Raw genomic sequence first — 22,130 nt, 5'->3', positions numbered from 1 at the left:
TGAAGTAAATATGACAAAATATTATCATTTTTAAAATTCTGGTTGGTAGGCACATGTGTATTCATTGTGTTACTCTTTGCACATTCCTGTATGTTGAAATGTTTTTCATAATTTTTGAAACTATTATATAATAGAGAAAAAAAAAAGAGTCCACCATGGTTGTTTAGGTTGCAGAGTGGGTAAGGTTAGGGAGAGGAAACAGCCATGCCCTTCACCTGGCAGGCATGGAGATTTTCCAGAGGATTCTGTCAGAGAAAATCATCTTAACTTAGTTTGGATTACTTCTAGATGAAAACTCTTTTTCGTAGCTAGGGAAGAAGTCTGTTATTTATATTTCTGCATGCGATTTATTCATGTGTCAGCCCTGGACTGATTATTAGAGATCTCTCTATGAAAGGCTGACATGTGCACTGCTAGTGTCAGTGTCAGCTGTGTGAAATCCTATGCAGCCAGACTGTTTGCTCCCTGCAGGCTGCAAACCTAAAAGGGTCCTTCAGGCTGTCAGGTAGCCAGCGGGAACTGTCAGAGTCTCAAGCCTGAGGTTCCAGTTGCAGAAGAACCTGCAGTCAACCAGTGTGTGAGGCCAAATTCTTTAAAATATATAGAGATATCTTATTTGAAGAAAACCTTGTGCGTGTTTGTGTATGTGTGTGTGCTCATGCACACACGTGTGCATGTACGTGTGTGTACATATGTGTGTATGTGTACATGCATGTATGTATATCACTTAGTCACTGCTTTTGTTGTTGTTAAAGGGAACAGTGTGACTTCTGATATATTTGACATTGATTTGGGGCTGTGTGATGCTGCATGGCTTGATGTAGACTAGAATTCCAGATGCTACTAACTACATTTTCTAGGCCAAGGGCATATTTCTGCATGTGTGGAGGTGCATGCTGAAAGGAATTTTCACTTTTTAGAAGACTCACTGATCCAAAAGACACTTTTGCAGTAAGTTAAATGTAAGGGCAAGGGTTTGGAGGGGAGGGGAAAGTATGTGGTTCAATTATTCTCACAGCTTTGGAGCGTATGGCCCGTGGTAGCTGGAGATACACACATCCAGGAGAGCTTTGATTTCGGGCAAGGCTGTGGGCCACAGGGCTGATAGGTTCAGCAGTGGTTCTCAACCTTTAGAGCCACAGATAGAGGGCACAAACTGTTTCCTTTCCCCTACCTTACCCACCCTCCAACCTCAACAAACTTAGTGATTCTTTTTTCCTCTAGTATATAATAGTTTCAAAAATTATAAAAAACGTTTCGACATACAGGAATGTGCAAAGAGTAATAAATGCACATGTATCTACCATCTAGAATTTTGTGTGTGTGTGTAGAGACCAGATCTCACCGTGTGTCCCAGGCTGGTCTCAAACTCCTGGGTTCAAGTGATCTTCCCTCCTCAGCTTCTCAAAGTGCTGAGATTACAGGCGTGAGCCAGTGGGCCTGACCTAGAATGTGTTAAATGGTAACATTCTGTCATATTGACTACAGAGCTGATTATATAAATTTTAATTTCTGCCATCATATCAATCATGGAAAACACTTTCCCATCTATAGTGCCTCTCACTGCATGCAGCAATTCTTGAGTGCAGTTATACCCCTGAGTGCAGGGGTATAACTGGGGGAAAAGTCTTCCTTTTAGAGATTGCACCTCCCCTCACCCTGCCTGCAGTTTGAGAGCCATCAGTCTAGAATAAAGAGCAGTGGTCTAGAGGTCCTGAGTCCCAGGTTCTGTTGTCATTTCTGCCGTTAATGGCTCCTGGCACAAACCTGACACCTAGTAGGTGATCAATAATGATTTATGGAGAATGGCATGAATTAACCAACTGTGTTATCTTAGGCAAGCCACTGAATCTCCTCGGCTTCAGTTTCTTCACCTGAAGAATCAGAGAAATGGATTAGGTGACCTCTAAGGCCTCTTTCCGTTGTAAAATTGTGTGATTCTGTGATTGGACCTTTACCTCAGAGGAAGATTAATTTGACAGGAGTGTGAAGGATGCATCAGAGTGAGAGCCAAGAGAGGGGAATACACCTTTCTCTGAATTAGTTCAAGATTTCCTTCGCTACTAGTATTTTTTAAGCACTTACTTACGTTGTTTTTCCCTGTAGTTTACATAGACTGACCATCATTTTCTGCAAAGATCGTAAACTTGTTAAGGACTGGAACTATGACTTTTTTTCCCTATTTCTATGTGCCTCAAAATATAAGGCCTAATAATGGCTTATAGCAGTAGCACAGAGTTCATACAGTGTTTTCACACAGCTTGTTAAATCTGCGAGGGAAGCATTGTTTCCCCTTTTTACTGCAGAGGAAACAATGTTGGAGAGGTGAAGTGGCTTACTGAATGTCGTTGCTGGTAAGTGGATCAACTCCAAATTGGGCTCAGCTGACCAGTCTTCAATTCCCGATGGAGTCTCCAGTTCTGACGTAGGAAGGCCCCGGGATGAGCAGGGACACTGCTTCAGAGCAGCCGTCAGCCTGGCCACAGGAAGCTGCACCTTTCACTTCGTGGCTCTTTTATTTCTGGCCTTCGTCTGTCGGTTCCTTCTGTGTATCCTCATATTGCCTAATCTTTTCAGTCTCATTAAGTACAACAATTTTCCCTGAGGGCTGCACATTCATCTGCCAAGGACTATTCCCTGAATAGCAGCTCCCTCAACCTTTTACAGCCCTTTTTCCTTCTGTTGTATGTCTTCAGCCTTAGCAAAAGCCATGTATACGTGCGTATATGTGAGTGCATGTGAAATACTCTTTACTTATTCAGTTATTTCTTCTCATCTGTGGTAGATGATGGTGGCCTCACCTTGGTCAGTAGCAGTGAAGTTTGAGAGAAACGGATGATATGAGAACTCTTACAGAGGTATAACCTACAGGTCTTGATAGTGGGCCATCACCATCATTTACTGCCATAAGGAGCTAAGGAAGGGAAATGTATCTGAGAGGAACAGTGATACATTCCATTTTGGAGATGCTGTGCCTTTTGGTGTCTTTTTGGACATTGCATTGAGAGATACCATACAGGTAGTTGATAATGAATTTTCAGCTCTGGGGCAGTACCTGAGATTGAGTTATGGATTTGGAATTAATCATCAAGGGAGAGAATGAGAAGGGGAAATGGTGAGGGATGGAACATTAACATTGAAGAGACAGCCATACAGAGGTAGAGGAGTGTTTGGGGCACACAGAGAAAGGGCAGCTGGGGGACTGGAGGAGACCAGAAGGAGATGGTGTTACAGAAGCCAGGGAGAGGCACTTTATAAAAGCCAGACTTGTAAACTCCGCATTCATTCATCTATTCAACAAATACTATCTGTGTACCCAGTAGGCAGGTAAGGGATGTGCACTGGTGAAGATAATGGGTAGAATTTTTTAAAGTTTCAGCTTTGGTTCAGCTCTGTTGTTCAGACTGTGATTTTGGATCTATTCTTTATCCTTTCTAAGCCTCAGTTTCCTTGTCTCTAAAATAATAGAGGATAAGAGCAGTTCCTGCTTTAAGAGTTGCTTTGAGTTTGGAAGGAGATAACATATGTAAAACATCAAGCATGTCCCAGCAGGTAGGAGATGCTGTTGTCTTAGTCCATTCGTGCTGATACAACAAAATACCATAGACTGGCTAATTTGTAATGACCAGCAATGTATTGGCTCTTGGTTCTGGAGGCTGGGAAGTGTAAGGTTGAGGGCTGCACCATCTTAAGGTCTTCTTGCTCTGTCATCCCATGGCAGAAGGGCAAAGAGAGGGTGAGAGAGAGCAAAAGATTAAACTCATAGCCTCAAGCACTTTTAGAATTGGCATTAATCCATTTGTGAGGGTGGCGCCCTCATGACCTAAACACCTCTCATTAGGCCCTACCTCCCATCACAGTCACATCAGGGATGAAGTTTCCAGCACATCCTTTTGGGGGGAGACATTCAAACCATAGCGGCTATGAATTATTATTTCCCTCTCTCACAGTTGAGGAAACAGGTTACAGAAGGCCAAATAAGTAGTTTGTGGTTTTGAACTCAGATCCCCATCTGCACGGGTCACATTATCTCCTCATCCTGCCCCAGGCGGCCTCCTCGTGTGAAGCAGAAGTATCTGCCCAGCTCACTGGGAGCCACAGTCCATCCATTTCTTCTCCTAAGACTGTGGGGATGGGCTCTGGTTTGGTGTCCAGAGTAGGACAAGAGGCAAGCTGAACTGAAAATGATGTTCTGACCAATTCCTGGCTCAGCCTGTTTAAAAGGCCCCCATCCTACTCCTGATAGTGGGGAGATAGTCCAGGAATTGAGTGTGTGGGTATCCCTTTGAAATTCCCTGGACACTAACAGCTGCACCTTCACCTGGAATTTCAGGTAAAAGTAAGGAAGAAGAGGGCTGTTGATGAGAAATCCTCTGCTGCGTAGGAGGGAGCAGCTGCTCCTGGGTCCCTGGGAAACACTATCCCTGGCACTCTTACAGAGACCCTTGGTGGTGTTGCCAACCTCAAAGCTCGGGGAAATAGTTGCCTTTCATCTTCATTTGAGAGCATCCCTGCAGTGGAGGGTATACAATGCCAGTGACACTTACTGTTTCTGATGCTCTTTGACAATGAGTGGCCTTTGGATTTCTACCGCTTTAATCACATCTGGGTCTTAGAGTGTGAGTGCCCTCATACTGCTGCTGGCATGGGCTAAGAGACAATAATGTGAAGCTGAAGGATGCAGATAATTCTGAGCTGGCATTTTGGCTTTGGAGCCCTCCAGGAGCAATAACTCTGTCAGATTGTCCTGACATGGTACATTAAGAGGTGCAGATAAAAGCTACATCCTGTAAAATATATACTTCAATCGCACCGGCCTTCTGCACCTCCACCACTGGGAAGGGATGGGTGTCCGTTCGTGTTCTGCATTACCAGCCTCTTAGCCAGCTGCCTCGTTTGATTGTTCATTGTGTCACTTGAAGATGAACTGAAAGAACAAGAAGAAAAACTTTATGCATGCCAATCTGTATCTCTGAACTTCTAACGTTAAATAGACATAGCAAAAAAAAAAAAAAAAAAAAAAAGTTTGTCAGCACTGAACATCAATTACTAAACATTTTTTTAAAGTCAGGCTGGGCATGGTGGCTCACACCTGTAGTCCCAGCACTTTGGGATCCTGAGGTAGGGGGAATCACTTGAGTCCAGAGTTCAACACCAGCCTCAGCAACATAGCAAGACCCTTGTCTCTACAACAAATTAAAAAATTAGTCAGGTATGGTGGCACATGCCCATAGTTCAAGCTGTTCAGGAGGCTGAGGAAGGAGGATTGCTTGAGCCCGAGAGTTCAAGGCTGCAGTGAGCAACAAGTGTGCCACTGTACTACCTGGGCAACCAAGTGAGCCCTTGTCTCTAAAAAAATCCAAAAAATGAAAAAAATGAATTTCAGTTTTATAAGTTTATGAATTGTATTTTCTTTTCGTTAGGTTTCTGTGGCTTTATTTTTCTTTCCCATGATTAATTTCTCCCATGCCTTCAGTCTGTGGGTCTGTGTATCATTTATTTGACTCTTTTTAGTAGATCCTTAAAAAGAACTCTGAAGTTTACCATTTCAGAAAACTTCACCCCCATAAATCGGTTTGTTTATTACTATCAGCAGAAGTTATATTTTATATTTTCCCTCACTAATGAATGGTAATAGACTGAATCTGGCCCACACATTAGTGTGAACATTTTAAAATTAGTATCAACAATTAAAACAATGGAACGTCACATAAAATTTCAAATTTCTTTTTTCTCTGACAAATCCGAATATTGAGCAACATTGAATCCAATCCTGTCTGGCCATAACCTGCAGGCACTAAATAGTGGTTGTCCCCTTTAGATGGGGAAGAAGCTTTCCAGCTGGCACAGTCCCCACATCTCCCTGTTTATTAATACATTCTGATTTATTCAAAGTTCCTGCAATAGTGCTTACAAGTGGTGGGTAAGAGCATAAATGGGTGCAACTTAAATGAAGGGGAATTTCATAATATGTGTCAAATTACAAATGCATATATCCTTTGACCAAGCAATTCACCTCTAGACATTTATTTTTATACTCATATTTATGCAAAATGACCTAAGAATAAGGTTACTTATTGAAGCACTGTTAACAATAGTGAAAGATTGGAAACAATCTGTTCATAGAATGGGAACTGGTGAAAAAAGGCTATAGCATCCCAGAGAAAACTATGTAGTTATAAAGTAAAGAATGAGAAAACTCTCTACAAACTAACATGGAGAAATTCCAAGATGGTATTATGTTAAAAGAGAGGCAAGATACAGAACAGTGGATTATACTATGCTATCATTTGTATTCAATATATATGTATATTTGCTAGTACATGCATAAAACGTATGCACCAAATTCATAAAACACTGATTGCCCCTGGAAGGGCAACCAGGTAGTTGGGTGACAGGAGTGAGAGGGCCAATTTTCACAGAATATTTAATGCCCTATTGTACCTTTTAATTTTTAAGCCATATGATTGTATCACCTACTTAAAAAAAAATAAATGTCCTTTCTGAGTTCTGTATGTATTTGCATTTTCAGTGCAATGAGCTATAAGAGGCTATACCTTACCAAATTTAAGAGTTTTTATTTTAGGATTAAAAGTTTAATAAAAATTATCTAAGGCAGCCGAGTGTTGAAACTGTTACTCTCAAGTTTTTATCATTTCCTCTATAAAGTTGCTCAGACTTAGTTTCTGGCCTTAAATCATACCTATTTTCAGTTTCCCTGAAATCAAGAGTGTCCTGTGCCATATCAATTAAAGTAAATGTACTTTCAATTAAAGGTGTTAAGTATGAGTCTGAAAAGATTAATTCTTTGTAAAAGGATGACCTTCAGTAGTTAGCTCCAATTAGGCATTTTTCCAACTATATTTCATCTTGATGGGACAAGTCTACTACTCACAGTCAATCACTGTGATCTTTTCAAAGGCGAGTATTTTAGGTTCAGAGTCATAAAAGAAGGACTTGACTATGCAGCCTCCGTAACTTGAACCACAGGTGATACAGACAGAGATTATGGGTGTTGGATATTACTTTTTGTGTTATTAATATTTGAAGCATCGGGATATGCGTAATGATATTCTGGGTACAGTTCTTACACCTCTCTTCTCATGACCTTACTAGAATAAATTTATTTAAATAAGACTGATGGAAAGGAAGAGAGGAAATGAACAATGACACAAATTAATGTCCAACCAAATTCCTCATTTTTTTCCTGTCATTTTATTATTAAATACATTATAAATACTTGCTTTCCTCATGGTTGTTTTCTTATTGGACTACTTTAGTTTGAAGTGAATCATTGCTCATATACAGCACACAAAACCAAGACTATTAAGGAAATGAATGCTTGGTGGTTGTTTTATGAGAACATGCAAAATCTTGGGGAATAATATTGCTTTCTCTTAAAAGTTAAAGGAATTGAGCATTTCTGTTTGTATTTGGTACCTTCAGTATGGAATTGTTGGCCTTCACTCTGCCATTCATTAAATTTGTAAACTTAGAGAAGCCGTTGAACACAATCATGGAAAATATGGAAAACAAATAATACCTCTTTGCATATCTCAAAGGTTAATTATTGGAATTAAGTGAGAGTATATATGATATATAATAAATGATTATTTATATTTATAATATATAAATATATTTATTTATAATCTCATTTATATATAATATATACACATATATGTATATTATGTGTACATACATATGTGTGTATGTGTATACATTTATATATTAGTGTTACTTAAAATGTAGTCCAGTGCCCCTGGGAGTCCTTGAGACCCTTTCAGGGAGCCCATGAGGTCAAAACTATTTTTATAATAGTATCAAGAAATTACTTGCCTTTTTCACTCTTTCACACATATTCAGTGGAATTTTTCAATTCCTGTCTCTGTAACATTTGACATGGCAACAGATTGCAGAAACAATTGTAAGATTCGAGCTATCCTAAGCCTGATATTACAGAGGTTTACAAAAATGTGAAGCAATGGACTCTTTTTCACTGACTTGTTTTCATTTTGAAAAGGAAAGTAATTTTTCATATAAAATTTATATTGACATATAATGGGATTGTCATTTTCAAATTAATAAATTTTTTTAAATTGTCCATTTTAATTTCTAGTATAGTAAACTTTGATAGATAGAGTCCACATAAACAAAATCTCTTTAGGGGTCCTCAATACTTTTTAAGAACATAAAAGTGTCCTATGACCAAAAAGTTTGAGAGCTGCTAATATATATGAAAGCACTATGTAAATGTGCAGTGGTGACATTGGTAGTTTATTAAGAAACTTTGCCAGGCACAGTGGCTTACGCCTGGAATCCTAACACTTTGGGAGGCTGAGGCAGGCGGATCACTTGAGGTCAGGAGTTCAAGACCAGCCTGGCCAACATGGTGAAACCCTGTCTCTACTAAAAATACAAAAAATTAGCGGGGCGTCGTGGCACATTCCTGTAGTCCCAGCTGCTCGGGAGGCTGAGGCAGGAAAGTTGCTAGAACCCGGGAGGCAGAGGTTGCAGTGAGCCAAGATCTTGCCACTGCATTCCAGCCTGGGAGACAGGCGACAGAGCAAGACTCCATCTCAAAAAAATAAATAAATAAAAAGAAAGTTTAAGCTATTTAAACAATGCAGCATGCAAACCATCCTCCCACTGCAGGCACTGTTGTGAATGGTACACTCCACCTCCAGGGCAGGGTTCTTTAGTCTGGGGTCCAACATGATTTCTAAATCCTCTGTAGTTATCTACAATTTTGTGCATGAGTTATGTGCAGTAATCCCTCCATATCTTTGCAAGGGTACGTTTCGAAACCACTGTGGATAACTGGAGCCAAAGATAGCACTGAACCATCTATGCAGTATGTTTTTCCCTATATATACGTACTTATGATAAAGCTTAATTTATAAATTAGGCACAGTGAGAGATTAACAACAAGAACTAATAATAAAATAGAACAATTACAACAATATAGTGGCATAAAGGGTATGTGAATGTGGTCTCTCTCTCTCAGAATATTTTATTGTACTGACATGGGTAACCGAAACCATGGAACATGAAACCACGGATAAAGGGGGACTGCTGTATCTACTTTCTTTTAGGGTGAGGATCCACAGTTTTCACAGTTTTCAGATTTCCACAGGTCCTAAAAGAAGCACAGTTATAGGAACTGCTGCAGTCCCTGGTCCCATTTGAGCCCTGAGGGGAGCAGTGATAAAGTCAAGGTTGGGGAAACCTCAAGGGAGATGCAAAGTTCAAGGTCCAAGGCTCTCGCATCTGGGTGTGGGCTTGGACGTGTCTTGAGTTATTGGCCCTTTACCTCTCCCTGTTTTGTTTATGGAAAGGTGTGAGACTTGGGCTGGCTTTCTAGACACTGAGGAAAAGGGCATTCTTTCAGCAAGTGCCATGCCCTGTGCATCCTTGTGGGCCTCCTCGCTCTTAGTGTGGTTGGATGTGGGAGGACATAAAGAACCAAAGTCAGGCTGTGGACCAAAAAGGGCCCAGAGACCAGCTTCATTGTGGTTTGGGCACAGTTCACAGAGACCAGGAGGTTTTACACAGAGCTTTAGAGTACGAATGCTCAGTTTCCCGGCTGTCAGGCCATCTCTGACTCTGTCTTAGACACTTTCAGAGGCTCAGCTAATACTAGTTCATATTTCCTACTGCAATTTCTTTCTTTCTTTCTTTCTTTCTTTTTTTTTTTTAAATGAGACGAACTCTTGCTCTGCCACCCAAGCTGTAATGCAGTGGTGTGATTTTGGCTAACTGCAATACCTCCCGGGTTCCAGTTCTCCTGCCTCAGCCTCCTGAGTAGCTGGGATTACAGGGATGTGCCACCACTCCCGGGTAATTCTTGGACTTTTAGTAGAGATGGGGTTTCACATGTTGGCCAGGCTGGTCTCGAACTCCTAACCTCCAGTGATCCATCTGCCTCAGCCTCTCAAAGTGCTGAGATTACAGGCGTGAGCCACCGTGCCCGGCTTCTACTGCAATTTCTTAAGATGTTTTTATTAACCTTAATTCTAGCATCTGTTGATACTTATAATATTTTAGTGTTCTTACAAGAATTTGAAACTATTCTAATTATAGCTCATTGCCCCTTATTATCATTTCTTAAAATTAATTTGAATGGAAAACTTGTGTCTCAGATATTTATGTATTTCATATCTCCCCAGTGCCATTTAATTTTTAAATTGCATATACATGTACATTTTTCAGTTTTATGTAAGCCTTTACATTTACTTGAAGTTTTATGTATTCATGGGGCAAAATGTTGCAAAATTACCCACTGAATATATAAAACTTTTAAATTTAGATAAAATTTTAAACTACCAAATGCATACCTTTTTCTTGGTGTTATGCTACATGATTTAATGTGTAGTGCTTCTTGAATTCTGTCACTGAGACCGTCTTCCCTGTTTGTTTCACTTTTAAAAATGATTTAATAAAATAGTATTTTTCAAGAAAAAATATGAAAAATGCAATGGATATCATTTATTTTAGACTAAAGGCTTCTGAAATTTTTAATGAAATTATATTGGCCGGGTGTGGTGGCTCATGCCTGTAATCCCAGCACTTTGGGAGGCCGAGGCTGGGGGGATCACCAGGTCGGGAGTTTGGGACCAGCCTGACCAACATGGAGAAACCCCATCTCTACTAAAAATACAAAAAATTAGCCCGACATGGTGGCACATGCCTGTAATTCCAGCTACTCGGGAGGCTGAGGCAGGAGAATAGCTTGAACTTGGGAGACGGAGGTTGTAGTGAGATCGCACCATTGCACTCCAGCCTGGGCAACAAGAGCAAAACTCTGTCTCAAAAAAAAAAAAAAAAAAAAAAAAATTATATTTAAGGTTTCCTGTTTAGTGCAGATTTTATAAAATGAACATTTTGTTTTTGGAATTTTGTGATATAAGCATGTTTATATAAGGTAAATTCAATCAAATTAAACAAATCTCTTCATTATTACTGTCATAACTATCTTTTCCAGTTAACAAAATACTTGGAGGTAACCTCAAACTGTAAAATGTTATCCACATGTTAGTAGCATCTTGTGAAAATCTGAATACATGTAGTTCGACTAAACTCTGCTTCCCTAGACTTTAATGTATTATATGTTATGTATTTCAGAAACTCCAGAAAGGAACTTAATGACATACGATTTGAGTTTACTCCAGGAAGAGGTAAGTTTTAATTGAAGTTATTATTTTATTGCCTCAAAGAGCATTGCAGAAATTGATTACAAGCATGTGGTTATAATCTGCTATTTAAAACTGCTTTGTTTAATAGTGAAGGAAGGAAGGAAGGAGAGATAGATAGAAGGAAGGACTTTTGATACTTCTAAGGATTCCAAACCAAACCACAGCTGACTACGTGAATCTCAGTGACACATGCAACACAGTATACATACCAATATAAGTTAGATATATTAGCTCAACCATGAAAATAAGTATTGCTATGGTAATGCAGGCCCTAAAGGAAATGATGATGCATGTAATGAGAAGCATACCACAGTCCTAATGAGGGTTGAGCAGCAGTGGGATCATACAAAAAGGTAACATACTTTGCTTCTGTGATCTCAGCTCAGATTATGTGAAGCCTCTATTGGGGAGTGTTTACTAAAATTTTGAAAACTCTGAAGTACAAGAACTTTCTAGCTTGATAGCTGGTCCATCAGTAAACCCTTTGACCCCCTCTGCGGTTATTACCTGCAGGAAGACAAACTCAGATGTCCACAGAAGCCAAAGTGAATGGTGAGCACTTCAGGAAACTGGAGGATTTCCTATCTAATTTCACTCATGTTCAGTAGTGTTTTTTTGTTTTGTTTTGTTTTTTTAACAAAGGCCACCAGCCAAACAAAATATTCCTGGGCATTACTTGGCCATAGGCTCACTGGTCCCTGATTGCTAGTCTTCTGTAAATGCAAAGATTTCAGGATCCCTGGTATATTTGAATGAAACTAAAATAGAAGTATCTTTTAAAAATAAATGTACAGGCCAGGCACAGTGGCTCACACCTGTAATCCCAGCACTTTTGAGAGGCTGAGGTGGGTGGATCACTTGAGGCTAGGAGTGTGAGATCAGCCTGGCCAACATGGTGAAACCCCATATCTATTAAAAATACAAAAACTAGCCGGGTGTGGTGGTGCACAGCTGTAGTCCCAGCTACTTGGGAGGCTGAGGCAAGAGAATCACTTGAACCTGGGAGGCAGAGGGTGCATTGAGTCAAGATTGTGCCACTGCAATCCAACCCGGGTGACAGAGTGAGACTTTGTCTCAATAAATGGACATAAGGCCCTGATGGATTTGCTAATTTATCTTTCTTTCCGGAGGTATCCATCTTTGACAATTTAGAGTTGGTTTATGAAATTGTACAGCACCAGCTAGTATTGTCAAAAAGCTATCTATGTTGTTATAATATAAAAATATTGACCAGGCCATGCTGTGATAAAATCTAGTAATTATATAATAAATGTTTCAAGTACAGCAAGTAGAAAGAACAGATTCTTATTTTAAGATTGTTTCTTTTCATCTGATTGTTTAAAATTGACTATGGCAATGAAAATCAATTTTAATTTTAAGAAGTAACAAAGAAGTGAATATGAGCTCAGGACTTTTGTGGGTAACATGGCCCTGTCAGCATTATTAGGCCATTGGCACTGGCTTTGGCAGCCGCTTTTGCCACATTTAGATTAACAGTCCCTGCTTCTGTTGCACAGACAGAACCCATGGCATTGTCTGCCTAATGACAGCCGGCCTTCACTGGGCGGCAGAGCACAGGCCCATTATTAAAGAAAGCAATGTGCATATATCACTGCACCTCTGTGACTTTTGGTGCTGTCTGTATTCTAGACTTTGCTTACAGTAAATCTGTGTGCAGTTCATATGCATTATGCTTGTGCTGTATATACACGTGAATAAATATAGCACAAAATGTATAACGTAAAATATTCTCTTTCCTCACTTGAGGACAAGCCCTTTGTGTTTAGTGTGCCCCACGTGCTCTGGAAACCAGAAATTAATACATGAATATTTATCCTGTTTAGGCACCAGGGATGTTAAACAGCTTAAAGAAAAATAGATTACTAATGAAACATGAAATAAGTTATTTCACACTTCTGTTCTAAACTATTACTAGTATCTTACTTACATGCATACAAAATAATTGCCTAATGGCACACATGCAGATATGGAATATTTCCCATTTGGATCAGCCAGCGGTACCTGTTTGCCATTTTGGTATGACTCATCTGGTGCCCAGGAGTCCTGAAAACAGTAGGACATGCTGTATGCTTTAATCATTTGGGAATGTCAATCATTTTGGTACTGTTTTAGTGCTATCCCTCAATGCAGCTTTGATTATTTCATTTTTGGCTACATTCTGTGATTATAGCTCCTTACTTAAGTGTAAGATCTTACTGATACTTTAGAAATGATGGGTAACACATCCAGATGCTTTAGCAGATGACCAATCAGTAGAAATATAATGAATGACTACCTGCTATCTTCTCAGTGCCTACTAGGTGTTAGGCTCTTTAATTCAATTCACTTATTTCCCTAAAGATTTGGGTAACATCCAGGAAGATGCCAGTTATGAGGCTGAGTGTTCTAGCAGCTTCAGAAAGCTAAATCATGTTCAGAGTAGAGCCTCTTATTATGCTACCCTAACTTCCATTATTATGGGATCATTTTATCATGAAGAGACTTTATAAGGTGTTTTTTTTTTATTATTTTTTTCTTTTCTTTTTTAAAAAATAGACAGGGTTTCACTCTGTCACCCTGACTGGAGCTCACTGCAGCCTTGACCTCCCAGGCTCAAGTGATCCTTCCACCCAGCCTCCCAAGTAGCTGGGACCACAGGTACATGCCACCACGCCCAGCTAATTTTTTACACTTTGTAGAGACGGCATCTCCCTATGTTGCCCAGACTGGTCTGTAACTCCTGGGCTCAAGCAATCATCTCGCCTTGGCCTCCTAAAGTGCTGGAATTACAGATATGAGCCATTGCACTGGGCCAAGGTGTTTTTTGTACTGCTGGCAAAAAGGGCAAAGCCTAAGACAAGCTCATCTTACATGGAACTTTATAGTTTAGTAAGATTCCTATATATTTCTTTGCCATTTACTTCATTTTATTCCATTTCATTATGACTTCATTATGAAATGGAATCAGTAAAATGGCAGAATACCACAGTTTCTCTGGAAGTATAAAGTGTAAGGTGTGTTTCAAATGATCTTTGGCTGCTGCATCATCATCATAGTTACCATTTATTGAGTATTTACTATGTGTCAGACACTGGGCAAGCTCTTTAAGCCCCAATAATTGTGAAACAGAAATATACCTGCAGCTGCACACTCACATGTATATGCACACATGCAAACACATATACAAACACACACACATACACCCACACACACACACACCAGCCCACTTACACAGTCACCACACCTGAAGCACAGATGAAGTAAGGAAACGCAGTTCATGTTTAGGGCAGCTTTTGGTGTCACAAACCGCAATTTCGTTTAGATGCTCATTTGATTTAGCAGCTGTACTTTCAGGTGCCCCCTGACTTTGGAAGACATTTCTGTCAAACCCCCATCTAGAGTGTTACAGCCTCTGAGCCAGTTTCTTCTTATCAAGCTACAATTCTAAGTATTTGTGAGACTATCTCAAGTCCCTGGGGACCAAGTCAGCTCCCTTGAACCAAGTCAGCTCCCTTGTAAAAACATGGGGGCTTGTAACAGTTCTTCTGAGCATTGCAATTTATCAATTTCTCTTTACAAAGCCTTCAAATAGAAGATTACAGTGTTATCATGTTCATTCGTAACCTTTCAATTAAGTAATTCCAGTTGTATTCACTTGCCGCAGCCTCTTTAGTTCCATCCTTATGAGACTGCGAACTCCTGTCACTTATCATTGAGAAAGTACGGTATTTTATTCAACCACATTTTTCTAAGACAATGAATCTGTTGCTATCAAATGATCAATGTCATGTTAAAGGAGTTTCTTAATAGCGTACATTTAAATAGCTCATCTTAATAGTCCAACAAGCTCATAGGCTGTTTGTACAAAATACAAGGTTATATCAGATGCTACCCATTCAACCTTTGCTGTAAATTCACTCCATAGCTACTAATGATAGAAAAGGATTGATGATGGTGGGTAGGGTTAACCTTGGCAGGAAAGAAAAGCAGTGTCATAGGGAACAGTTATAACTTCTGGAGGTGCATTTGAAGATTAATTTAGATAGTAGCCAGAGGGCACAAGTTTTTTAGTTCACCAAAAATAGAAAAAATAATTTTGCATAACTTCTGTTGAATAAATAGCAAGATGCAAATGGCACATGGCAAAATGTATTTCATGTTGCTTCTGATTTTCTCCTTATAGAGTCTGAATTGTTGAATTAAAACTCATGGGTGATTTTAGTAAATGAAAAATATGTATTTTACATTGTACTGGGTTGTTGATTTTTATGTTGTGGTTACTAATACATATTCATTTCACATTTGGACAGATACAGCAGATGGTGTATCTCAGGAGCTCTTCTCTGCTGGCTTGGTGGATGGTCATGATGTAGTTATAGGTAAATTGTTTTTTAGTATGCACTGTCATTTAGTTGGTATATAAAATGGAAATGTGTTTGGAAGCAAAAGTGTTCATTAAGAAATAATTCACTCTGAATATTTGAAGAATTCTTCTTGAATTCTTTTATGTAGAAGTATATTTAAGAATCATATCTGGACGGGCGCCATGGCTCATGCCTATAATCCCAGCACTTTGGGAGGCCAAGGTGGGTGGATCACCTGAGGTCAGGAGTTAGAGACCGGCATGGCCTATTTGGTGAAACCCTGCCTCTACTAAAAATACAAAATTAGCCAGGCATGGATGGTGTACGCCCGTAATCTCAGCTACTCGGGAAGCTGAGGCAGGAGAATCGCTGGAACCTGGGAGGCGGAGGTTGCAGTGAGCCGAGATCACGCCGTTGCACAACAAAAGCGAAACTCCGGCTCAAAAAAAAAAAATCATATTTAATTTTCTTTTTTTCAAAAGCTCTTAATGTAATCCTGTCTCATGTGTCTGGACATGATTTATCCAATGAGGAGCCTCATTTATTGGAAATGTAACAAAGAACTCAGAAGACCCAAAAGTCCATGATGTAACAAAAATAAGATGCTATAAATTCTGTGCACTAAAGCATAGGAACCTCTGAGACCCTTACTCAGAGTTTCTATATTCTCTTTTTGGACACAGTTCTAATAAACTTAGAATTCATTTTTTCAGCCCTCAGCAATATTCTTTATAAAATCTCAGGTTTGGATGGGAACTTAAAGATCATTCAGGCCAGTTCTTTCACTGTATAGATAAGGAAATGAATTCCTAAAGAGGTTCAGTGGTGTGTCTGGAACCATGCAGCTGGGTTGTGGCAGAACGATTTCACTTTGAAACTGTGGGTCTTTCTACCTCCTTTAGAATCATAAGATAGCTGCATGGAGTTAGGGGAGCCTGCTCAACACAGGCCTGCTGATAGGAGCAAGCAACCACCCATAGACCTCCTGACAAAGCAAAGGAGGCAGAAAAGCTCTAAGAGGCAGACATAGCCGTCTGAGAAAATGTGTAGCCTGGTTCCACCTAGGGTGAGGATGAATAGCTCCATGCTCTTCAGCAAATTCTGACTTTATAGAGATTTTATGATGTATTACTGTATAATCATAATAACCCTAACTAATCAAGATTAGTTAGCGTATTAATAATTATATTAATATATTATATTAACTCTAATAACGTATTACTTAGGGGAATATATATTATAATAATGCCTTATTAAAAAATATTCAAATCAAAACTGATTTTTGAAATGACATGCTCCCCTTAAATGATATGGTTTATGTTTGTTTTTGTTTTTTTGAGACAGGGTCTCACACTGTCACCCACGCTGGAGTGCAGTGGTGTAATCTCAGCCCAGTGCAACCTCCGCCTCCTGAGTCTAAGCAATTCTCGTGCCTCAGCCTCCCAAGTAGCTTGGGACTACAGGAGCGTGCCACCATGCCCGGCTAATTTTTGTATTTTTAGTAGAGACAGGGTTTTGCCATGTTGACCAGGCTGGTTTCGAACTCTTGACCTCAAGTGATGCGCCTGCCTTGGCCTCCCAGAGTGCTGAGATTACAGGCATGAGCCACCGCTCCCAGATACAAAGATACCTTTATAATTAGAAAAAAAAATAATAGAAAAAAATAGGTTTTTTCCTATTGATTATATATACATCAAGTGTACACATTGATTTTCACGATGAAGCTCCAACTCCTTTGCCAAGTGGCTCCATACATGAGGGGACACAGACATATTTTAAAGGAAAGTGACTTAACGTGCATTTATGTGGTGTGAGTTGTATTCCCTTATATATCTTGTCTTTCACATTTTCCTTTACAATCTTGTGAGGTTTAAGGCCAGCTAAGTTCTCACCTAAGTTTTCTAATCATATGTGAGAGGGAAGCTGAGAAAAAGGATTGATTCAACTTTGGTGTCTACTTTAAATTCCGTCTAAGAATTCATTATGTTCATCTACCAATTCCTTGATGAAGATGAACACTCTCCTTCATTAGAAAACATAAGTACACACTTTTGTGTCTTAGTTTACCAGAAGAAATAGAACAGTTAATTAATGGCTAGATCAGGAGACCCTGCAAAATATATTTTCCTTGAAGAGAGCTATGGTCCATATGCTAAGCATCCAGAATAGAAAATTAATCAGCAAGTGAAAATAATAATCAAAAACTTCTTTGAAACACCTACTAATGTCTCCTATTGGGCAAGAAGCCAAGGATCAGATTGTTCTTTTATTGGAGTTCATCCTGGCAGGTGGCTAGGAACACAGAAAATAAGAGAGCTTCATGGAAAGGCATTAGGTCACATCTTCTTTTAAGCACGGTCCTTGCTTCAAACCTACAGTCAAGTTTAATGTACTTCTTTTTTTGCCCCAGGCTCACTAAAGTTAAGAAGGTTTTATTGTTGTTGTTGTTGCATTTTTAAAAGGAGGAAATTAAGGCAGAGTTCATGTACAACTTATTGAGTGTATTTTAAATACAATATATAACTATAAAGCTTTTCTTTTTCTATGCCTTAGTTAATTATTCTTCTAAAAACTCTTCAGCTTGCCTTTTTTCCCCTTCTTGGAGCTAAATTATTTCTATGTAGAGAGTGTTGGAGTAAGAACAGGCATATCTAACTCTTTTTGATATAGTAGCACTTAAAAATGCCTTACATGGACATCACACTTAAGTGTTTACAGACAGTGTTTATGTATTTCATTTGATCATCACATCATTCTATAAGGTAAAGAGGACAGGTTGTTTTAATCACTACATTGTAGACTGAAAACTGAGGTCCAAAGAAGTATCTAGACTGTTGCAACTGGTAATGGTCCTTGAGTTTGGGTCTTGTTGACTCCCCAATGTTGACACTTTGCATATAATTTATACCTTCACCCTTAAAAAGTGGATCCAGGTAATTTTAAATGATGGTGGTTCTTGTGTCCCCTGGGAGAAAAATAGCTTTTGCTTGTTTGTTTTTCCATGGACCAGTGGATGTTTTCTATTTTAATTGCTGATTATTTGACAAACTAATGTATTTGATCTTATTCCCTCTAACCAATCCTAGCAAATCTCTACTCCCTCCCTCCTCATCTATTTTCCTCTTTACTAGATATGTCCCACTAGCATATGAATATGTTTTTATTTCTCTTATCTTCAGAAAGCCCTGTCTTTACCCCACCTCCCATTACAGCTATTTCTCTCCATCCCCTTAACAGCTAAACTTATCAAAGACAATTGCCCTGGCTTTGATTCCTTTCTTATCACTGTCTCTTAAATTCACCTCAGTCAGACTTTTGACCTTCCTACTCCACTCAAATTGTTCTTTTCAAAGCTGTACCTGGGGAAAACACACCTGCAAAAAGGAGTGGCAGATGCACAGGTAGGCGTGGCTGGAGTGAGGGGAGAAAGAAAGAAAGTAAAGGACACGTGGTCTGTGAATGGCTGCCATGTTCCTAAACCTGAGGCTCATCCTCAATCCTTATCATGCTTGACCTATTGGCAGTATTGGGCATAGTTGACAATGCCCTTCTCCATGATAAGCTTTTTCACTTGGTTTTAAGACTCCACCCTCTCCTAGTTCTCCCATCTTACTGGTATTTCCTTCTCAGTCTTTTTTGTTGGTTCCTCCTCATCTCTCTAACCTATAAATCTTGATGTGTCCAAGGACTCTTTCCTTAGATCTCTTCTCTTTCTCTACTTGCTCCTTTGCTGATCTTATCAGGTTTCATGGTATTAAATACCTTCCATTCTTTAACTCCCAAATTTATATCTTTGATCCAGACTTTTATTTTGAATTCCAGACTTATATTCAGCTCCCCTTTTAGCGTCTTCACTTGGAAAGGTAATAGACATCCAAGATTTAATCCACAGCTTCAAAATCCAGCCCCTGGTATTTCTTCCCAGCCTGCCCCTCCAGGAATCTTAGACTCTTCATAGGCATCATCTCCACCTTTCCAGGTGCTCAGGCCAAAACCCTGGGCATTGTCCTTGACTTTTCTTTCTCTCATACTTCACATCCAACCCATCTGAATGTGCCCAGGATCCTGCCTTTGCTTACCATCTCACATCCCATCCTGTTTCAAGCCCCTCTGAACTCCCAGTTGAGTTCTTGTATTCATCCCTTTGCCGCCATTCCAGCTTCTGTACTTGCCTGCCTTCAACCTGTCCTCATCTCAACAGCCAGAGATCCAGGTAAAGTAAATCAGATGCAAAAGGCCACATATGGTGTGATTCTTTATATGAAATGTCCAGAGTAGGCAAATCCGTAGAGTCAGAAAGCAGAAGAGTGGTTGCCAGGGGCTGGCAATGAGGGGGGCAGGGGAGTGACTACTAAGTATGGGGTTTCTTTTTGGGGTGATGAAAATGTTCTGGAATTAGAAGTAGCAATGACTGCACAACCTTGTGACTTTACTAAAAACCACTGAATCGTGCATTTTAAAGGGGCAGACTTTGTAATATGTGACTTTTAGTTTGATTTTTAAAAAGTAAGCCAGATTGTGTTCATAGTTCAATCAAAACTCTGCAGTGGTTCTCCACCCACAATCGCCATGGCCTCCAGTCATCTGCACTGTGTCCCCTCTCACTTCTCAGCTGTCTCTTCTCCTGCTCTTCCTCTTGCTCACCCCACCGCAGCCACCCCGGCTGTTGAACTTGCTCTTCTTCCAGGACACTCCTTCTTTAGGGCCATATATGCCCCCACCCCCTGGTGCTTAAATATTACCTCACAAAATGCTCTTGAGCAGCCTCATTAAAATCGCACACCATCCCCAACTCTCTATCCTCTTTCTTATTTTGTTATTCTACCTAATCTCTCCCCATTCAATAGCCTGTATGTTTCATTTATTTATTTTGTCAGCTATATAGGACTTCCCCTTGAGCATCGGTTTCTTAAGGCCAGGATTTTAATCTGTTTTGTTAACTGCCACATTCCCAGTGCCCCAAACTGCATTTCACATAGTAGGCCCTCCATAAACATTTGTTAGAGATAAACAAATCCCATTTTGATATATATAGATATATCATAACATTTACTTTAGAAACAAAGGATACTTTGAGTTATAGGATTCTAGTGTTTTAAGAATTTTGCTTTCAAGATTGCAAAATTCAAAGTGTTTGCAAATATGACATAAGTCACCTGAGGAAAGCTTTGTAAAGAAAGAGTCCAGTTTATATAGAGGTTTGAATGATTTCTTACATGTGTATTTCTTCAGCTTCTATAATATAAAATAGCTAACATTTAAATAGATTAAAAATCTCTTTCTTTCCCATCAGCATTTTCTTTTGAATTGGAGTAAATGCTTACAGCATTGTGAAAAAGGCTGAAAAAGCAATAGCATATGTTATGGAGCAGTGAATGTTATGAGTTTTACTAGAATATGGCAAACACAGGTTACAAAAAGTCTGCAATACCTAGCTTCAGGGTAGCCTGCCTTTAGTGTGCCAACCTTTGAGAATCAGAGTCTGGATTGAAGAAGGGCCAGTATAGTGACATGAAGTGATTGCTTTTGAGCAGAAGCAAAGCAGTGCAGAAATGAAATGTGCGTTTGTAGACTGAAATCATAAACCCACTTGACTTGTGCTTAAACTCAGCACTACCTTAGGCAAGAAACAGGAAACATTTTTAGGCTTTGTGTAAATAGCCGTTGATAAGATTGGCAAGGCCTCCTGGGTGGGTGTTGGTTTAAAAAAGTTTGCAAGATGAAAAACTAGAGGACATGCATGCATAAATTTGCTTATCTTGCCTGGCTGGGTTGGCTGACAAATGGAAAGAGACCAAATATGAGTCCCTATTCTAGTTGTTTCAGAGGATTCCCAAGGATGAGTGATAGTGAGACAGCAGAGAAACTCCCTGTTTCCTTTGCTTCCTGGTGAAAAAACAGCCAGGAAGAAATAAGTTTTCTCTGCAATGGAAGCACGGGGCAAAAATGCAAAACACAAAATTCATATGTACAAAAGAAAACAAAAACTCTAAGTTCTCTCCAGACTTTGTGATATAAATTTTTGAGGAATTAGTTTAGTAAGTTTTAGAACCTCAGCTATAGAAGAAGGAACACCAGTGGGTATGTTAGGCTAAGCAGTTATGTGGCCTGCTTACCGACTCCTACAAAGCTGCTGAACTTCAATCTGCACGGCTCAATACAGAGGCCAGGGTTTGACTGTGTGTATACACTGGAAGAGAAGCTGCTTGACAGATGCCTTTCAGAAATGTGCCCACTGACTACCCTTTGCTGAGTTTTTGTGCCACCCTTCCCTAGCCTTGTAGCAACATATGTCTGTTTCCTTTAAGTGGAGTTTAGAACCAGATGTTGGAATTTCTGTTTCCTGAGAAGGGAGCTGTGTGCCTGCATTCATTTCTATAGTTTTCCTTTGACAGATTTTGAGTGTCACTGACTAGTTGTCACTGGAAGGAAAACTTAGTTTAGTGATAGATGTTCCCAAAGCTCTCTTAGTAGACTTTTGGACTATTGTTCATGCCCCCATGAGATGCTCTTTTCCTGCACATGAAGAATCATGTTTGAAACTTATCTGCCTGCAAGACTTACCATACATGTC

The 22,130-nt window shown here is 39.6% G+C and overlaps 1 protein-coding gene across 1 annotated transcript in view; it reads left to right on the top strand.

Annotated features, from left to right (window-relative positions):
* STK39 (serine/threonine kinase 39) overlaps positions 1-22,130 on the top strand; it is a 300,756-nt gene that overhangs the window by 226,952 nt on the left and 51,674 nt on the right. Inside the window, exons 15-16 of the mRNA XM_024243646.3 lie at positions 11,122-11,174; positions 15,503-15,571. Coding sequence (XP_024099414.1) covers positions 11,122-11,174; positions 15,503-15,571 — 122 coding nt within the window. The remainder of the gene's footprint in view (positions 1-11,121; positions 11,175-15,502; positions 15,572-22,130) is intronic.

Source organism: Pongo abelii, chromosome 11 (assembly GCF_028885655.2).
Source record: "Pongo abelii isolate AG06213 chromosome 11, NHGRI_mPonAbe1-v2.0_pri, whole genome shotgun sequence".
Lineage (NCBI taxonomy): Eukaryota > Metazoa > Chordata > Mammalia > Primates > Hominidae > Pongo > Pongo abelii.
Note: the sequence above shows the minus strand (reverse complement) of the source record. Positions and strands in the feature narration are given on the sequence as shown.